General features: G+C 50.5%; 6 protein-coding genes across 6 annotated transcripts; 2 read left to right on the top strand and 4 right to left on the bottom strand.

The window, feature by feature from the left end:
- Positions 1-1,077: 1,077 nt before the first annotated feature.
- PtrM4_143600 (SerH multi-domain protein) lies at positions 1,078-1,857 on the top strand (the record flags this gene model as incomplete). Its single annotated transcript, XM_066109675.1, has 1 exon — positions 1,078-1,857. The coding sequence occupies one exon, from the start codon at positions 1,078-1,080 to the stop codon at positions 1,855-1,857; it is 780 nt and encodes a 259-aa protein (XP_065960597.1).
- A 578-nt stretch (positions 1,858-2,435) lies between these two features.
- On the bottom strand, positions 2,436-4,822 carry PtrM4_143610 (uncharacterized protein; the record flags this gene model as incomplete). Its single annotated transcript, XM_066109676.1, has 2 exons — positions 2,436-3,440; positions 3,524-4,822. The coding sequence occupies 2 exons, from the start codon at positions 4,820-4,822 to the stop codon at positions 2,436-2,438; spliced, it is 2,304 nt and encodes a 767-aa protein (XP_065960598.1).
- Positions 4,823-4,870: 48 nt separating this feature from the next.
- Positions 4,871-6,067, bottom strand: PtrM4_143620 (Retrotrans-gag domain containing protein; the record flags this gene model as incomplete). The annotated part of the gene is made up of 1 exon (XM_066109677.1): positions 4,871-6,067. The coding sequence occupies one exon, from the start codon at positions 6,065-6,067 to the stop codon at positions 4,871-4,873; it is 1,197 nt and encodes a 398-aa protein (XP_065960599.1).
- A 2,391-nt stretch (positions 6,068-8,458) lies between these two features.
- On the bottom strand, positions 8,459-9,301 carry PtrM4_143630 (uncharacterized protein; the record flags this gene model as incomplete). Its single annotated transcript, XM_066109678.1, has 1 exon — positions 8,459-9,301. The coding sequence occupies one exon, from the start codon at positions 9,299-9,301 to the stop codon at positions 8,459-8,461; it is 843 nt and encodes a 280-aa protein (XP_065960600.1).
- A 204-nt stretch (positions 9,302-9,505) lies between these two features.
- On the bottom strand, positions 9,506-10,894 carry PtrM4_143640 (NMDAR2-C domain containing protein; the record flags this gene model as incomplete). Its single annotated transcript, XM_066109679.1, has 3 exons — positions 9,506-9,510; positions 9,564-10,516; positions 10,575-10,894. The coding sequence occupies 3 exons, from the start codon at positions 10,892-10,894 to the stop codon at positions 9,506-9,508; spliced, it is 1,278 nt and encodes a 425-aa protein (XP_065960601.1).
- Positions 10,895-11,662: 768 nt separating this feature from the next.
- On the top strand, positions 11,663-17,894 carry PtrM4_143650 (uncharacterized protein; the record flags this gene model as incomplete). Its single annotated transcript, XM_066109680.1, has 6 exons — positions 11,663-11,825; positions 11,900-12,669; positions 12,732-12,877; positions 12,949-13,933; positions 13,996-16,637; positions 16,691-17,894. The coding sequence occupies 6 exons, from the start codon at positions 11,663-11,665 to the stop codon at positions 17,892-17,894; spliced, it is 5,910 nt and encodes a 1,969-aa protein (XP_065960602.1).
- Positions 17,895-18,020: the final 126 nt, after the last annotated feature.

The following is an 18,020-nucleotide window of genomic DNA, read 5'->3' on the forward strand; positions in this document are numbered from 1 at the left end:
TAAGGGTTATTCGTTATGTATTTAGTAGAGGGTTAGGCAGGAGAAATAGTAGGGGTAGGAGAGGAATGTTACGGATCCATAGACTCGCTCGGCCCATGGCCCCCATATCGATAAGATCCTTATCTTATCGGACTAGCGCCTTGGCGCCCACAGCATAAGTTCGGGCTCACAACGTAGATAGCTCGATAGCTTGTATCTTGTCAAATCCAATCTTTCTTGATCGATCCCTAACCCAGGGCGCCAAGTGCACCATTATAAGGGTGGAGTTTTTTGTTAGGGATGGAGACTACGCGTATAGCGGGTATATATCAGAACCAGGGGTATGGTGGAGTATTCTTCGTAAGTACGGTGGAGTTATATTCCCTAGGCCGATTTACACCAAATTTGGACAGGTAACTCAGCGTACGTAGGCGCATAATCTGACAGATTTACAGCGCAGTAGACTATGTGGTTGAGGAGCTTAGGGTTTGGCGTTCTTGGTTAGGGTTACGCGTTTAGGGGGTCAGGAGGTCGCGAGGCTCGGCACCCGCCGCGCGCGCGCCGCCGGAGTAAGCGCCGAGCGATCGACAGGGATCCGTGCTGAGAGCAGAGCGTCGGCATATAAGAAGCTAAGTAGAGTTGGTCAGCGTAGGTATTATCAAGTATTGTTACTTTTATTTCAATATGTCCGAACCTAGTAAAGAGTGCCAGTATTTCGAGCATATACCTGAGTACTGCATAGCAGCATGCAGAGAGTGCAGATATGCAGTGTGGCCAGATCAGATCGAGGGCCATTTACAGAGGCAGCATAAGGTCAGTCATAAGGAGGCAGAGGCAGTTGGACAGCAGATTCGCAGCTGGGCTGGGCTAGTCCAGTATCCCAGCGAGCTTGAGGTGCCGAGTGGTGTTCCAAAGCCCGTACGGCAGCTACCAGTACACGTAGATGGGATGTTGTGCCAGCTAGGTTCAGGCCAGTGTCAGCGGGTATTCCGTACCAGCAAAAGCTTGAAAAAACATTGGCGTATAGATCACGGATGGTCAGCAAGCAGCAGGGGAGGACGGCCAAGTCAAACTAAGCAGAAGAGCGTGCAAGCGCAGATGGAGAAGGGGTACCGGCTAGTCCATTGCCAGCGATTATTCGGGAGCCGGCACGGATCGCAGTATTTCCAGGTGCAGCCGCCCGACGAGGATGGCCCCGACGTCGTGCCTGTAGACGGGGCAGCAGCATGGGCGCAAGTGGGCGAGCAGATGGCCAAGGCATGGCAGGATATCGAGAGGCGTGCGCAGACGACGATCCAAGAGGGCGAGCGCGACGAGGTGAACCCATGGCTGGAGCGGACGCAGTGGTTGCCGTACCTAGTGGGCATGGAGAGGCCGGATTTGTTAGCGTGCATCGAGGAGCCCGTGGCAGAGCCCGATGCCAGGCAGGAGCAGCAGGCCGAGCCGGTGGAAGCAGCGATTTGGGCAGCTATGGATGGATTGGCGCGGTTCAGCCAGGCATCGATTATTGACCGGATTGGCGTGTTTATACGGTTGGAGGCAATTCGCACAGAGATGCACCAAACCCGGTTCCAGCCGTTGCAGCCGTATATGGACAAGGACGCCATTGTCAAGCACACACGACCATGGCAGCAGATGTTAATGTTTTTTGCACGCACACAGAAAGAGCACGCGTGGAAGAGCCCCAAGTATCGGTTCACGCGGCGGCAGCGAGAGGCATGGGAGGTGTTAATCGAACAGGCAAAGCGGAGCATAGAGGGAGACGAAGAAGATGAAGCCGAGGATATGGACGAGGAGAGAGAAGAGCTGGACGAGGAGATGATGGACGACATAGACGTAGACTCCGCAACAATCAATTCAATCCGGTCACTCTCCTAGACCCACTTACCTATCTAGGTAGGGCTTAAACTCCTATAGGTAACTACTAGGCTTAAAGCGGTAATCAATCAATCCAATCTGAACCTTCTAGGACCCACTTAATTGATTGTTGCGGACTGTGAGTTCAATTCCCTTTGTCAGCCGATCAGTGACCACCATACAGTTCGTTGCGTTATCCCGTCCAGATGGCGGCAAGTCGGTAATGAAATCGATTGAAAGTTCCCCCCATATACGTTCTGGGATCGGTAATGGTTTAAGGAGGCCCTTCTTTGTTTCTCTCCATATCGTATTCCTTCCGCAAATCTCGCAGTTACGGACAAAGCGTCGCACGTCGCTTGCTGCACCTGACCAGAAGAACTGCCTTGATAAGATTGAGTAGGTAAGATCTCGTCCGGGGTGGCCAGTAATATGCGAGTCGTGAATATTTTGAATGATTCGCGTGCGGAGTGGTTCGCAGTGAGGGATCCATGTCCGGTCTCGAAATCGTAACAAGCCTCTCTCGTCTAGGGTGCATTCTGCTATACTCACTAACTTCTCCTTCTGAAGCTTAGTAGGGAGGTTCCTCTCCTTATTTGCTACTAGTGTAGTAAGCTCCTGATAAAGCTTATCTTCTTGGCGGCTTCGGTGCCACAGATTCTGCATCTCCTGGTCCTCAAACATGCGTATCTCTTTTGTGAAGTCAATCTCCTCAGACGATAGAGACTGGATTTGAACACTCCGCAAGTGCTTGCTCTGGAAGAGACGGATAAATCGAGACCGTATTCGTTCATCGTCATAGTTGGCGGGTAGGTCTTGTTCTCGTCGTGATAGGGCGTCGGGTTTTCCATAGTCTTTCCAGGTTTCCATTCCAGGGAGAAGTCGAATCGTGAGAGAAACTCTGACCAACGTACTTGTCTTTCAGACAGCTGTCGTTCGCGGTAGAAGTATTGGAGGTTCTTGTGGTCCGTCAGAACTGTAAACTTCCTAACCATACGTAGTTCAGGAGCCCATGCTTCTAAGCAACGAACAATAGCTAGAAGCTCCTTGTCATGAATTGGATAATTGGCCTCTGTTGGTGAGTGCTTCTTTGAGTAGTAAGCAACGGGTTGCCAGTTGTTGTTCTTGTCCTTCTGCAGCAATAGGCCGCCAGTTGCATGTCCTGAGGAGTCGGCTTCTACTAAGGTGTCCTTCTCTGGATCAAAATGGCCGAGTATTGGTGCTGTAATGAGAAGTTCCTTAATCGTTTCAAATGCTTGATTGCAAGCCTCGTCCCAATGAAAAACCATCTCTTTCTTAGTTAGGTTGATGAGCGGTTCAGCAATGTCCGAGAAGTTCGGTATAAAAACTCGGTAGAAGTTGGCAAAACCAATAAATGCTCGGATAGCCTTAACTGACGTTGGTGTAGCCCATTCGCGGATTGCGATAATCTTTTCAGGGTCAACTCGAATACCCACTTCTGCTTCCACAATGTACCCGAGGTATTTAACTCGTTTAGTCTCGAACTCGCACTTGTCGATATCAATCTGCAGTCCAGCGTCTATGAGGCGTTGAAGAACCTTTCCAACCTTCTCTCTGTGATCCTGAAGCGATCCTGACGAGTAGATCTATCGCAGTAGACAAGACGTCAACAACTGCATATGAGAACTGCGTTGATTGTCCTACGGAGTAGATACACAAGGTTATATACATGAGATGTGCGTAAGCACATGACGGCAAAGGAGTGAAAGTGAAGGTTGTAGAACATTCGGCCAAGAAGCATCGGGCCGATTCCAAGAAGGGTAGTCCTGAATGGCAACAAGATCAAGATGTCGTCAACGTAGGCTGAAACAAAGTCGTCAAGGTAATCCTGCAGAACACCATTTACGTAGCGTTGAAATGCGGCTGGTGCTCCTGTTAGTCCGAAGGGAGCAACCCGCCATTCGAATAGGCCGTATCTTGTTCGGAAAGCTGTCTTCCATTCCTCTCCTTTGGCCACACGGATCTTGTGGAAGGCTGCGATAACGTCAAGTTTTGTGAACCATTTAGCTTTGGCCACATTTCTCAGTGTTTCTGTGAATAGAGGCAGAGGGTAACGGTCCTTCCTGGTGATGTTGTTCAAGCCTCGGTAGTCAACGCAAAATCGGATGCCCCCTCCTGGCTTTTTAACCATTAGGACGGGTGCGGCTGCGGGAGAGTTACTAGCGCGGATAAAATCCTTGTCTAACAGCTCGGTGAGAGTTTTCCTAAGCACTAGTAACTCTTCTCGGCTCATGCCGTAGAGCGGACCCCATGGAATGGTCTTCTCGTTTCCGTCTTGATCCTTTTCAATCTCAATGTGGAGATCAACGCCTTTACGATGCGGGGGAAGTTTCTCAGCTAGGAAATGGTCGAAAGCCTTCAGCCATTGGTGGTACTGGGGTGGGAGCTTCGTCTTCGGATCGGATCGTTTGCGCGGTTTCAAAGCTTTCTCAATGTCGGCGATGGAAACAGCGAACAGTCCAGTGTCGAGCGCAATACCGTCTCCTTTGTTCTTCCTACGGCTTCTTCTCACCTCCGCCATGAATGCGGAAGCCATCACCTGAGTAGCCTTCATTGGTGGTGGCTTGTATGACGCTTTCTTGTGGTTCCATGCGCGGATGTTTGATGCGCCGATATCCAGGCAGCCTTGTTTGGCCGAAATTGTGACGTCGGCATCCTCTAACCAGGGCTTTCCCAGAATCACGTCGTAAGTCAGGCCAGGTACAACGTAGAAGAAGACGCGTTTCTGCTGGTGGCCGTCTATGTCTATCGAGGCGTAAGTAACTGTATCTAGGACAGTACTTGGTTCTGCGTTCTTCCCAGCTGCTTCCTCCAGCTGACGCGGGGCTATCTTGATTGATGGCAGTCTCAGAGATCGAAAGAGTTGTTCATTGATGGCGGAATAGCAAAGGCAACCTGAGTCAACAAGTCCAGTGACAAAGTCAGTTCCATTAAGTCTAACGTCCACTACAAAGGGATCGCTATCCATCTTTTGCTTTCCAGTCTCCTTCCATTCTTTCTGAGCTGCCGCGTGTTCCTATTGCTCTGCTTCGGAGTCTTCTGGATCTTCCTCCTCTACAGCTGCCTTGGTGACCACAGTACTCTTTGCTGTCTTGACGCTAACGTGAGTTGGTCGTAGAGCGGCTGCCAACGGGCATGTAGCTATTCGGCAATTGTTGCGGCCGCATCGAAGACAGCGTCGTTCCTGGCGTCGAGCATCGATTTCCTCTTGGTTGACCCATTTTGCTCGTTTTCCAATAAGTTCTCGGTCCTCAGGACGCCTAGATGGATATCCATTCATGTTGGTCTTGCCGCGGAGGCCGACAGCGTTCACTTGGGTAGTTGTAGGCTGCGTAGGTTCCCATTCCATCATGTCTTCAGGGGAAGCTGCTGTGAGAGTGGCATTATTCGATTTTGCTGGTGGTTCATAGGTTGGTGCATTTTCAGCAGTTCGGCTACCGTAACGACGGGTTGTTTTCGTCCATTGGCCGAACAACTCCATGTCGTTGCTAAGATCTACACACTTCTGAGCGAACCTTGCGTATGTGCTTGTTTCTGTCCCTGATGTACCAACAAGCCTATCCTTTATCCTACCACTTAATGCATTTCGTAAGTAGGATATCTTCGTATGCTCAGGCCAGCTTTCTGCGTCAGCGTTGGCCATCTCTTTCTCAAACCGTGGATAGAAGGAAATAAACGTCTCGTCGTCCTTCTGGCGTATAGAGTAGAGGTTCTGAATGGCTTTCTCCTTCCGATTTCGTTCGCCGTAGAGGAGTTCAAGGCGGTCAAGCAGCTTGAAAGGGTTTGGCGATTCTTCTTTAACTTGTATCTCGTAGTATGTTGTAACGTTGGTTTTCGCTGCCCCATCAAGACGCATGTAGACGTAGCGTAGCTGAGCTTTTAGGCTTCCAATAGCTTGCGCGTCTTCTTCGATCTTGCCCTCCATCTCTAGCTTCCATCCTCGCCATTGTGATTTGTTTCCACCAAACGTAGGCGGGTGGGGTAAGCTGTGCCGCGGCTTTGGGATTATAGGCACAGATGTGTTCGAAGTCTCGGAGGTTGGCGTCGGATCAGTGGTGGCGTCTGTATTGTGACCAGGCGTTTGAGGTGGCTCGTGCGATGATGCTTCCAGCCTCTCCATCCTAGTGCTCATGTCTTCAAGTCTCTGTAGTAGCGACTGTAACAGCTGGTTCGAATCGTTCGTCGTCATGTTAGTATCCCCGGGGGAGCTCATTATAACGGTGCCTTGGTTGCTGCGTGTTCTGCGTGTTCTGCGTGTTCTGCGTGTTCTGCGTGTTCTGCGTGTTCTGCGTGTTCTTCTTGATCTTGACTGTATGTGAACGGTCTGTAGGAACTGTATTCCAGCTACCTAGTCCAGATGCTATTTACAGTCAAGATGAAGAAAGAAGGTAAGACGCGAGCGGCGAGCCCGCTTTGTTTGCACAGTCCGCAACAATCAATTAAGTGGGTCCTAGAAGGTTCAGATTGGATTGATTGATTACCGCTTTAAGCCTAGTAGTTACCTATAGGAGTTTAAGCCCTACCTAGATAGGTAAGTGGGTCTAGGAGAGTGACCGGATTGAATTGATTGTTGCGGAGTCTATTTGTTTGGGTTGGCGCACGGCCCTCTCGTTGCCGGGGAAGCGACTAGGCTCGCAGCCTAGTCATGTGACTTAGGGCTCAGCCCGTTACAGTTGCGTAGTCCAATTTCCGAGCTAGTCTTCCATTGGCGCGGGTGCTAAAGAGCAGTGTGGTGAACAGAAAGAGATGTAACAGCGAGCTCTTTGCGAAAAGAAATATTGTTTGTAGTTTTATACAGTGTCTGTCTGTTGTTTTGTGTAGGCGTCTGTATATAGGGATCTACAAGAGAGAGAATAGATCTATACAGCTATTGCCTGGTCGATGTTTTGCTCGTGCGTGTGCTAGTGAAAGCAGGTGCTGGAGCGGTTCGGTATATGGGGTCGGTATATCGAGTCGGTTTAGGGCGTTCGGTAGAGAGGGTATTTGGTGTAGGCGTCTGTATATAGGGATCTACAAGACAGAATAGATCTATACAGCTATTACCTAGTCGATGTTTTGGGCGTTTTGGTGTAGGCGTCTGTATACAGGAATCTATTATAACCTAACAATAATAGACCTATACAGCTATTGCCTAGTCGATGTTTTGCTCGTGCGTGTGCTAGTGAAAGCAGGTGCTAGAGCGGTTCGGTATATGGGGTCGGTATATCGAGTCGGTTTAGGGCGTTCGGTAGAGAGGGTATTTGGTGTAGGCGTCTGTATATAGGGATCTACAAGAGAGATAGTAGATCTATACATCTAGTGCCTGGTCGGTGTTTTGCTCGTGCGTGTGCTAGTGAAAGCAGGTGCTAGAGCGGTTCGGTATATGGGGTCGGTATATCGAGTCGGTTTAGGTCGTTCGGTGGAGAGGGCTTTTGGTGTAGGCGTCTGTATATAGGGATCTACAAGAGAGATAATAGATCTATACATCTAGTGCCTGGTCGGTGTTTTGCTCGTGCGTGTGCTAGTGAAAGCAGGTGCTAGAGCGGTTCGGTATATGGGGTCGGTATATCGAGTCGGTTTAGGTCGTTCGGTGGAGAGGGCTTTTGGTGTAGGCGTCTGTATATAGGGATCTACAAGAGAGATAATAGATCTATACATCTAGTGCCTGGTCGGTGTTTTGCTCGTGAGTGTGCTGGTGACAGCAGGTGCTGGAGCGGTTCGGTATATGGGGTCGGTATATCGAGTTGGTTTAGGGCGTTCGGGTATAGGTAGCATCTAGATATATAGGCCTATTACTTTGCAGCAATAGAGATATATACCTAAGGAAGAGCCGTTGCTCTGTCGGTTTCGTAGAGGGTGCCTTCGATCGAACATCTAAAATCAGTTGGCGCACGGGCCATTTGCAGAGATTTCTCTCAACTAAGGCCAGGTAACAACTCTGTCAAAGTTGCAGCGGCCAGCGCGCCCGCCACAACGCCTGCACGCAAAAGCAGACGTTGGAAACTGATTCTAGGAAGGCATTTCAATGGAATTGAGATGAAAAAAGGGTAATCCAGGACCTTTTTGTCATCTCGAAAAGTTGGTGTTCGATGTGGTTTAGGACCTAGTTTGACTTTTGGGATTGCTTTGTCAGCTGCTAGTTGGATAACTTGCGTAATTGCTTCCCCTATCTCCTCTAGTTTGCTTTGAAGCTCCTGGTCCTCTTCTAGAATTAGATTCTTGCAATCTTGTTTCCTAGGGTCGTTTATCTCGCTTATGTGCTGTAGCGTGATGTTGTTTTGAATAGCCTCGTTTAGGTGTGAAGGTCGTCCGAAGATGATCTTGGGTTGGTTCTCGGGGATGGAGTGATGCGATGGACACGAGGTTGTATAGCACGATTGGTAGATCGATGTAATATACGGGGAGTTGAGAATCAAGTACTAATCCTTAGATTTCGAAGTTGAACACAATGAACCGTAAGGGCTCATTGCCTACTGTTATATAATAAGCGTGCCCTCCATTGTGGCCTTTCCCTCCATGGAGGTCGCACCCTCCGTGGAGGTCGTGCCCTCCATGGCGGTCATGCCAAGGTTGGAGGGCAGGTCACGTGACTGCGCGGCACAAGCTTACCCGCTGTGCCCCGCCTTCAACGTTGTCCTGCCGTTGTTGCTTGTCCTCCTCCTTGCAATCGTAACATTAGGGTTTTTTGAAAAAGTGGCCAATCCGCCTTTTTTGTGTTAAACTTGCGTTGGTTTATTGGATTGTCTACTTGGTCGGTGTCTGATCGAATTGAGAAGAGTAGGCCGTAGTGGTCAGATCCAGTCTCTGTAGTGACTTGCCAGTCAATAGCTTTGTCAGCTAGGTCTGGGGTAACTAGGGATAGGTCTAAAACTGATTCTCTTGATAGGTGTGGCCTAAAGAAAGTGCCCGTTCCTGGTGTGTTTAGAAGGCTAAGGTTTTGGCTTTCTATCCATTCTACAAATGGGGGTGCTCCTGGGCTCGTCGATGTGCATAGTGGGTCCCACCACGGGTGGTGCTCATTTGCGTCTAGGAGTAGAATAGATGACTCTGGTAGTCTTGTGTTTGTGTTTAGAAGAACTCTTGGGATAGTCTTTATATCTCCTATACCTCTCTCGTTGTATAGGTTGAAGATATTAAACTTATGGTTTCCTTTCTGTACTACTAGTGCTATAGCGTCTGGATCTGACGTAAAACCTTCTAGTAGGTGGGTTTCTGCTAATAGCGTTCTAGAGATATAGAATAGCACTCTAGGGCGGAGTTTTGGTTCGGATTGTGGGAGAATTTGGAGGTATGCTGCGTGGCTAGTGGACCTAGTATCAGCGTAGTCGTTGTTTCTTGTTGGTGTGAGCCAAGGCTCTTGGACTGCAATTATATCAACCCTTAGTTCGACAGCTAGTTGAAGAGTAGACTCTGTAGCCTGGATACTCTTATTCAGATTCGCTTGGAGAATCTTAATGCTGTCTAACATTCTGTTGTATATTGGTTCTCCTTGTTTGTTATAGCTGCGAGGACTTCACAGTCTCTGCTATTAGCAAAGTGAGGTTCTTTGCAGTTTGAGCATTTTGGGAGTGTATGGATACAAGGCTTCCCACTTGTCGTGCAGGTGGAGCATTTATGCTGCGATGTAGGGTGGGTCCCCGCACATAGCTGGCATGCTGTTTGGTTCCGGCATTTAAGCTTTGTATGGCCAAAGCCTTGGCAGTTGTCGCATTGGGTAGTAGCTGGAATACTTCTATACTTTTCAGTACGGAGGCTCTCTCCAAGGATGATGATCCTCGCTCCTAGTTTCTTTGCTTCAGCTTCTGTTTTAAAAGCAATAACAATAGAGCTGTTTTGCTTGTTCTTCCAGTCTTTTGTAAGCCAGTAGGAGTTACCAACTATTTGTAGTCCTTTGTTATATGTAGGGATTTCAGTTTGAAGGATTTCTAGCGTGTCTGCTCCTTCAAAGGTTGTAGGGACGTTGTGGACTATGACTTTTGTCCAAGATTCTAGTGGTTGAGCGTGTTTGATGTTAAAGAGATCCATCCAGATGTTGGATTGCTGGAGAAGGAATTCTCCAGAGTATCCGCTTGTAGTAGTAAGTATGAGATTGTTTCTCTTACTAAGAGCTGCTAGTTGGATAACAGGTCCTGCAATGCCAGCTTTTTGGAATGCCTCGTTGATTTTGTTTCGTGCTTGGAGCGGGTTGATGGTTTGGTTTTCCTCTAGTGTTGCAACTATTTGGTAGTGCGTAATTAGTTTCTTAGGCGTTGGCTTTTTCTTTGGGGCTACAGTCGTCCAAGTGGCGTTCTTTGATGGTTGAGCTGCAATTGTTGCGTATGATTGGGGAGCATTTGTGTTTGTTGTCGTTGTTGCTACTGCTACTGTTTGGTTGTTTTGACCAGCTACTGTGGCTGTTGCCTTCTTTAATGTCTTTGCTGCTTTTTCTGAAGCGTTTGCTAGAGTAGCTGAGTGGAAGGCGAGCTTGGCAGATAGTTTGTCCGAGATCTGGTTTGTAACTCTCCCTTTTTCCGTGTAGTCTCTAAATACGTCTAGTAGTTCGAGTAGCTTGTTTTGCTCTTCATATGAGTTGATCATAATAGAGGCTTGGAGGATCAGGTTTCTAGCCCATTGGATTGCCTGTTCTGGATCTTTTGCAGTTGGTTTGTCAGAGTCATTCTTTTGGAATGGATTTCTTCCTGTTCTGCAGAGATGTCAACAAGCAAGTCAAGCTGGCTTGATTCTTATCGATTGCAGATCACAGACCATTCTCTGGGACGTGCCACTGTGCACGAGCCTCTATATTGTCTGTGATCTGCAATCGATAAGAATCAAGCCAGCTTGACTTGCTTGTTGACATCTCTGCTGTTCTGTCGTATACAGGAGAGAAGAGGGCTGGTCGTTTGTTCATGATTGGGACTAGTCGTTCAGGTGGGTTAGGTTGAGTTTGGGTTGGGGTCGCTGGTGTCTGGTCCTCTTCTATACCCATTTGGATATCATTTTCGAGATAGATTGCGGTATTAGTGCTGTTTCCGCTTGCCTCTGGGATCTGCACTATGATATTGTCGCTGTCTGGCGGCATTTTTGTTCTGTTGTTGCTACTTTACACTAGAAGGATACCTAGTTCTTCTAGCCGTACCGGTGTGAAAGTAGTGAAAGCCTTGCTATTTTACTCTTCTTACTCGTGGTGGGACCCACTATGCACATCGACGAGCCCAGGAGCACCCCCATTTGTAGAATGGATAGAAAGCCAAAACCTTAGCCTTCTAAACACACCAGGAACGGGCACTTTCTTTAGGCCACACCTATCAAGAGAATCAGTTTTAGACCTATCCCTAGTTACCCCAGACCTAGCTGACAAAGCTATTGACTGGCAAGTCACTACAGAGACTGGATCTGACCACTACGGCCTACTCTTCTCAATTCGATCAGACACCGACCAAGTAGACAATCCAATAAACCAACGCAAGTTTAACACAAAAAAGGCGGATTGGCCACTTTTTCAAAAAACCCTAAACGAGGCTATTCAAAACAACATCACGCTACAGCACATAAGCGAGATAAACGACCCTAGGTGTGATGGTTTTGGGCCGTTGCCCCGCACAGGCCACCTGCCAGATGCCTTAGCGTTGTTTTGATGTTCGCGCACGAGCCACCTGTTTGGTGGCCCATGCACACCCCCACTTAGATATATTCCGCGCAGAGCTTCTTACAAGCTCTGCACTGCAATTACTTTGTAATTCAACACAGTTTCAAATACCTGACCTATGTGAGACCCTTACACGTAATTGCAGTCACCGAACACTGGCCCAACGGTGCGCCTCACGAGAAGCGCCCCGTCGAACAAGTCATGAACCCTCTGGGGGCTCGTGACTCCCCTCATCCCGAGATCGTGGAACTCCTCACAGAGGAGACATCGCGCGATACTCGCCCCAGCACTACAGAACACCGAAATCCTGCCCTCGGCGTCCCTCGTTTCATGCGAGAGACGGCCGCAACCATGAACCGCTCCCGTATGGACGAGAGCCACGAGAACTCAGCCCCGAACAGCCTTCGCGTGCGACGGCGCCCACCTCCCAGACCAAAGAAACCCTAGAGCGTCGCGCCAGCGGCCTCCCCCGAGCACACGGCAAGAACAACCTCTTCGACAGGGACGTACGCATTCCAGGACGCTACCCCTCCCTCGGCCACACCGATAGTGTACAGCAGCCACTGGACATTTCCGACGACTCTGACGACGAGCTTCCGACCACAATCACTACGCGCAAGAAGGGCGTGGCCTTCATAGACCATCGCGCCGACTTGAGCAGCCCATTGGGCATACGCTACCCATTAATGAGCGAGCAACGCCGCTACTCGCGCCAGTCTCAGGCCGAAGTCGACACTGATTATTTTTCTGAAGCGTGGCTCTCACCTGGACCTGCCGCGTCCTTAGAACCCCTAGTTGAACACGCCTACGAGCGTGCGCAATTCGAGCGACAGCCCTCTACGTCCTACGTCATTCCTCGCGAGGATAACGTGACCACCTTCGACCTCTGGGAGAACGATGCGCAAGGCAACCCCCAACGCAAAGATTCTCTCCACACTACGCCTATCGGACATACGAATAATGACCAGTCTAAGGCGTTGAACAGACTATATGATCAAATCCGCGATATGTGGAGAGACCTCGGCAACGAGCGCAAACACAGCGATCAGTTAGGCGAACAGCTTCTCGCAAGAGACAAGGTCATCGAAAACCTCCACAGCAAGGATCAAGAAACCCAAGATATCCTTGAGGGTTACAAGGGCGACGTCGCTGACACACAGGCTGTCCTTAAGAACTGCCAGGACCAACTTCAGTCTTCCGTCGCTACAGTTGCACGCCTAACGAGGAGCTCCGCGACGCGCGCGGAAGCGCTCACGAAGACTACCAGCAGGCCCAGAACCAGGCAGAGAACCTCGCCGCCCGCAAATCGGCCTACAAGGACAAATACCGACAGGAGCACGACGCCCACCGAGCCACATTAGAGAATATGAAGAAACTCCAGGCTAAGCTAAAACAGGCTACAGCCAAGGTTTCTAGGTCAGCCAGGCGCGGCCACACAGGCCCTTCCCCCCAGACTCATCGGACTCTGAAGGCGACGATGCCAACAGTCCTCTACCAGCCCTCTCTCGCCAAGGTCAGCGCGGCACTCAGTCTACGAAAAATCGATACTCCGATGACGAAGAGTACGATCACCGTCGCCACCCCCGCCCAAAGAAACCTGAACCTGAGGCATTCTCCGGTAATGGCACCACTTCCGCCGACTATCTTAAGTGGAAGATGGACGTCACCGATTGGTTTGCTGATTATCCCTACGAGTTCGCCTCAGAAACCAAGAAGCTTAGCTACATCCGCCAGAAGACCAAGGACAAGGCTTTCGGATGCCTCCAGCATGGGTACCTCGAACCTGGAGCTGAGTTCGCGCACAGTAACGAGGCTTGGTCTATCCTTGACTCTGTCTATAAGTCGCTGAACACTAGCATCGAAGCTCAGTCCTGGTATGAGAGCTTGAATTCCACTATGAAGCCCACAGAGTCTATGGGTGAGTACATCGCCCGCTTTAACGTCGGCACCTCGGCCCTTCGTTGGCCCGACACCCTCAAGATCCAGTTCATGCGCAACCGGCTGCCTGTATGGTGGCGCGACATGACCGCCATGAAAGTCTTAGAGTCTAGCCTCACCTACCTTGACTTCTGTCAAACCCTTCGTCTCCTCGAACAGTCCAACCCACAACGAGCCACTACAACTGGCAACCGTAGAGGAAATCAGAGTTTAGAAGGTGGCGGGGGCGGCGGAGCAGGCGGCAATAAGTCCACTCCCTCTAACGGACCCCGGAACGGTGGATCCAGCTCGGGATCTGGCCCCCGTGGCCGCTCTGACATCCAGGTCAAGGTCCTCCGTCACTTAAATCGTTGTTTCAACTGTCTTAAGAAGAATCACACCTTTAAGGCTACAGGAGGTTACTGCTCTAAGGAGCCGGTCGCCTCTTTTGACTCGTACCCCGAAGTTCAGGACGCTCTTGAGAAGGCTATTGCTAACAATGGCGTACCCGTCGGAGAGCCAGCCCGCCCTAAGGTCAAGGGCGCCGCAGCTAGCGTCACCTCCACCTCTCCCCAACCTTCGGAAAATGCTTAGTCCCTGGCGACAGTCGCCCCCAGGGACCTCCCCGGCATGAGAAGCCACCCCCAGTACAACCACCAGCACATCCCCTAATTCCCCCTGCCCCTTCTGTCGAAGACAGCGAAGAAGAAGAGGAGTTACATCCTAACCGCTTTGTCGACGATTCTTTGACCCTAGCCCTTTCCCCTACCGTAGAAGTCAGCTCTGACGATGAGTCCGACCCGGATCCAACACTCCAGGCAATTGCGAACCGTGTCAAGGCTCTAAAACAACAGAGCCAGACTGGATCCCGGATCACCGTCTCGGCCATTGCTGCCGCCGCTATACGCGGTGATAAGTATCAGCCTCTAGTAGGCCAGCAATTAGTCTTTAAAGGAATCATTTCTTCTCATCGCTCCTCTCCTCAACACGTCGAAATCATGGGTGACACTGGTTGTGCTTCTCTCTTCATTGATTCTTCTCATGCCCGCGCACATAAATACGACCTTATCTCTCTCTCCCAGCCTGCTACTCTAGAACTCGCTGATGGCTCTCTAGTGGCAGGCGTTACCCATATGGCCCGGGTAACTGTCACATTTGGCACCCACACCGAAGATGTCCTAGCCTATGTCACCAAACTCTCTGGTGTCCAAATGATCCTAGGAACGCCCTGGTTCCAAACCCATGAACCCCGAGTTAACTGGAAAGACATGTCTCTAAGTTTTGACTCGGAGCACTGTCTAATTAACTGTATCCACGACCACCGACCCTGTCACACTCAGAGCAGCCGGCACCACAAGCAACCTCTCCCCCAGGTCCCTGACCCTTGCCGGAAGGTTGCTCGTCACCCCAAAGCACCCCCACCAATTGATGTAGCTTTCATCTCTAGCCGCGTAGCCGCGGCAGCCGTCTGTCACGACCAGGACATTTGTATCACCTCTTACGATGAAATCGGCCGCATCGCCGAGCTATCCGACAAGGAATGGGAGGACACTCAGCACCTACGTGCTGCAGGAGCCAAAGTGCTCCCAGAGGATTACGAGAAGTTCCGCGACAAGATGGAACGTCCGCACATGACGAGACAAGAAATCCTCAAGCGATTACCTAAGGTCCTTCATCCCTTGTACCAAGGTTTTGACCCTAAAGAAGCGGACGAGCTCCCAGAGCTCCGGGGTAACCTTGACCACAAAATCGAACTTAAGCTCGACGATACTGGCCAGCCGCCTAAGCCGTCATTCCAGCGTCTACGCCCAATGTCCCGAGATGAAGCCCGAGCGGTGAAACTCTATGTGGACGACATGATCAAGAAAGGACACGTCGAACGCAGCACTTCCGCCTGGGCCGCACCCCTTCTTGTTGTGCGCAAGCCAGGTGGAGGCATCCGCATATGCGTCGACTATCGCGGTCTGAACGCCCACACTGTCAAGAACCGAAATGCCCCACCACTAATCCGGGACATGCTTGCTAAGCTCTCAAAATCGCGATACTTCTCCAAGGTAGATGTGATCGCCGCATTCAATAAGATACGCATCAAAGAAGAACATAAACACCTCTCCGCCTTCATCACGCCCTACGGACTGTACCAATACACTGTTATGCCCTTCGGCATGTGCAATAGCCCAGGAACCTTCCAAGCATACATTAACGACGTCCTACACGAATATCTCGATGAGTTCTGCATGGCTTACTTAGACGATGTAATTATCTTTAGTGAGACTCTTGATCAACACGAGAAGCACCTAGTACAGGTAGTCTCTCGGCTCGCAGACGCCGGATTGCCTATGGACATTCTTAAATCCGACTTCATAACGACAGAGGTTAAATTCCTCGGGCTTATCATCACCGCCGACGGTATTAAAATGGACCCAGACAAAGTCAGCGCCATTCAGGACTGGAAGCTTCCGCAATCTCTAAAAGATGTACAAGCCTTTTTAGGTTTTGCTAACTTCTACCGCCGATTTATACGCGGTTTCTCGGATATCGCAAAACCTTTAACGCATCTCACTAAGGGCGACCCTAAGCTATTCAAGATGACTAAAGAAGCTGAGCGCTCCTTCCTCGCACTGAAAGTCGCCTTCTGTAGCGACGTGGTGCTCGCCCACTTTGACCCCGACCTAAAGACTATCGTAGAAACTGACGCGTCTGACTATGTGTACGCAGCAGTGCTCTCCCAGGTCCAGCCAGACGGATCAGTCCGGCCGGTCGCCTATCTCTCAAAGAAGATGTCGCCCACAGAGTGTAATTACGAGATATACGACAAGGAGCTCCTCGCTATAGTCCGCGCCTTCGAGGAATGGAGGCCAGAACTCGCAGGAGTTCCTGAGGCGGTAGAAGTGCTAACAGACCATCGCGGGCTCGAATACTTCCGCTCTAAACGCAATCTCAATCGTCGACAAGCCCGCTGGGCTGAGTTCCTAGAGGAATTCGACTTTCGCATACAATACCGCCCTGGTAAACAGGGTACTAAACCCGACAGCCTTACCCGCCGGACAGGAGACTTGCCAGACTCAGTCACGGACGACCGGGTCCAGCACCAATGCCAGACTATCCTAGGTTCCAACCGATGGGGCGGCAGCTATGCCGCTGTACGCCTCGCCGGAGTATGCCTGGGCGACAATCCTTGCGACCTAGGCTCCGTCCTTACACTGATGCAAGAGAGCGGCGAAGGCGCTTCACTGTCCACCTCTACAATGTTGGTAGGGTTAGCCCGCTTCTCCCTAAAGGGCACCCATGACCCATATGACGACATCGAAGGAGCCGACGATCGCCCCTCGACGATGTCCTCTTAGAACTCTGCCTTAGCGACCCACGCCTACGCGATGTAAAGACAGCCCTCGCTTCTAATGACCGCCGTATCCCACATTACCTCATAGCGGAAGGCATTCGGATGGAACTAGCCGACCTAGAAGCCAGCAACGACGGCAAGCTATTTATTGGCAACGGGCGTCTTGTCGTCCCCTTCAGTGAGAAACTCCGTACGAGGATTATCGCACACATCCACAATAGCCTACCGGGCGGCCACGGAGGTCGCACGACGACGTACCAACAAGTAAGCCAGTGGTACTACTGGCAGGGCATGACGAACACAATTGCGCGCTTTACCAACAACTGTCTAACCTGTAAACGCTCTAAGGTTAACCGCACCGCCAAACATAGTTTGCTTCACCCGCTGCCTGTCCCTACTCAGTACTGGGATGACATATCCATCGACTTCATCACCCCACTGCCTAAGTCAACCTGGTGTGGTCACTCTTACCAACACATCATGGTCGTGGTTGACCGTCTATCAAAAATGAAGAAGTTCATTGCAATGGAAAACCTAGAGGTGCCTACAGTCGTTGACAAGTTTATGGAATACATCTGGAAAGAGGAAGGATACCCAAGGACTCTTGTATCAGATCGGGGCCGCCAATTCACGTCACATTTCTGGAATCGCCTGTGTGCCCAGGTGGGAACGCACCCTAAACTCTCTACCTCCCATCACCCAGAAACCGACGGTCAGACCGAGAATGCAAACGCCGATCTCAAACAATACCTAAGGGCGTACGTTAACTACCTACAGACGGATTGGGCCCAGCTATTGCCTTTAGCAGAATTTGAAGCCAATTCGGCCATTAGCACAGCTACCGGGTTATCTCCGTTCCTCGCCACAAAGGGACGCCAACCGCGATCTGGACTGGAGCCCGCTCACCTTCTGCGCCCCCTTAACAACCACCCTACTATCGCCCAACAGCAACGGAACGCTGATGCCCTCGCCCAGCGCATTGACACAACGCGCACCTTCCTGCGACAACAAATCCTATGGGCTCAAGACAAGATGAAAGAGTTCGCAGACGCGAACCGATACCCAGCACCACGGTTCGACGTGGGTGACTGGGTGATGCTGAACGCCCGCCACATTAAAACCGAAAGACCAGTTAAGTCACTAGACCACAAGAATATAGGGCCATACCAGTAGACTCCGCAACAATCAATTCAATCCGGTCACTCTCCTAGACCCACTTACCTATCTAGGTAGGGCTTAAACTCCTATAGGTAACTACTAGGCTTAAAGCGGTAATCAATCAATCCAATCTGAACCTTC

Source organism: Pyrenophora tritici-repentis, chromosome 8 (assembly GCF_003171515.1).
Source record: "Pyrenophora tritici-repentis strain M4 chromosome 8, whole genome shotgun sequence".
In the NCBI taxonomy this organism is placed as follows: Eukaryota; Fungi; Ascomycota; class Dothideomycetes; order Pleosporales; family Pleosporaceae; genus Pyrenophora; species Pyrenophora tritici-repentis.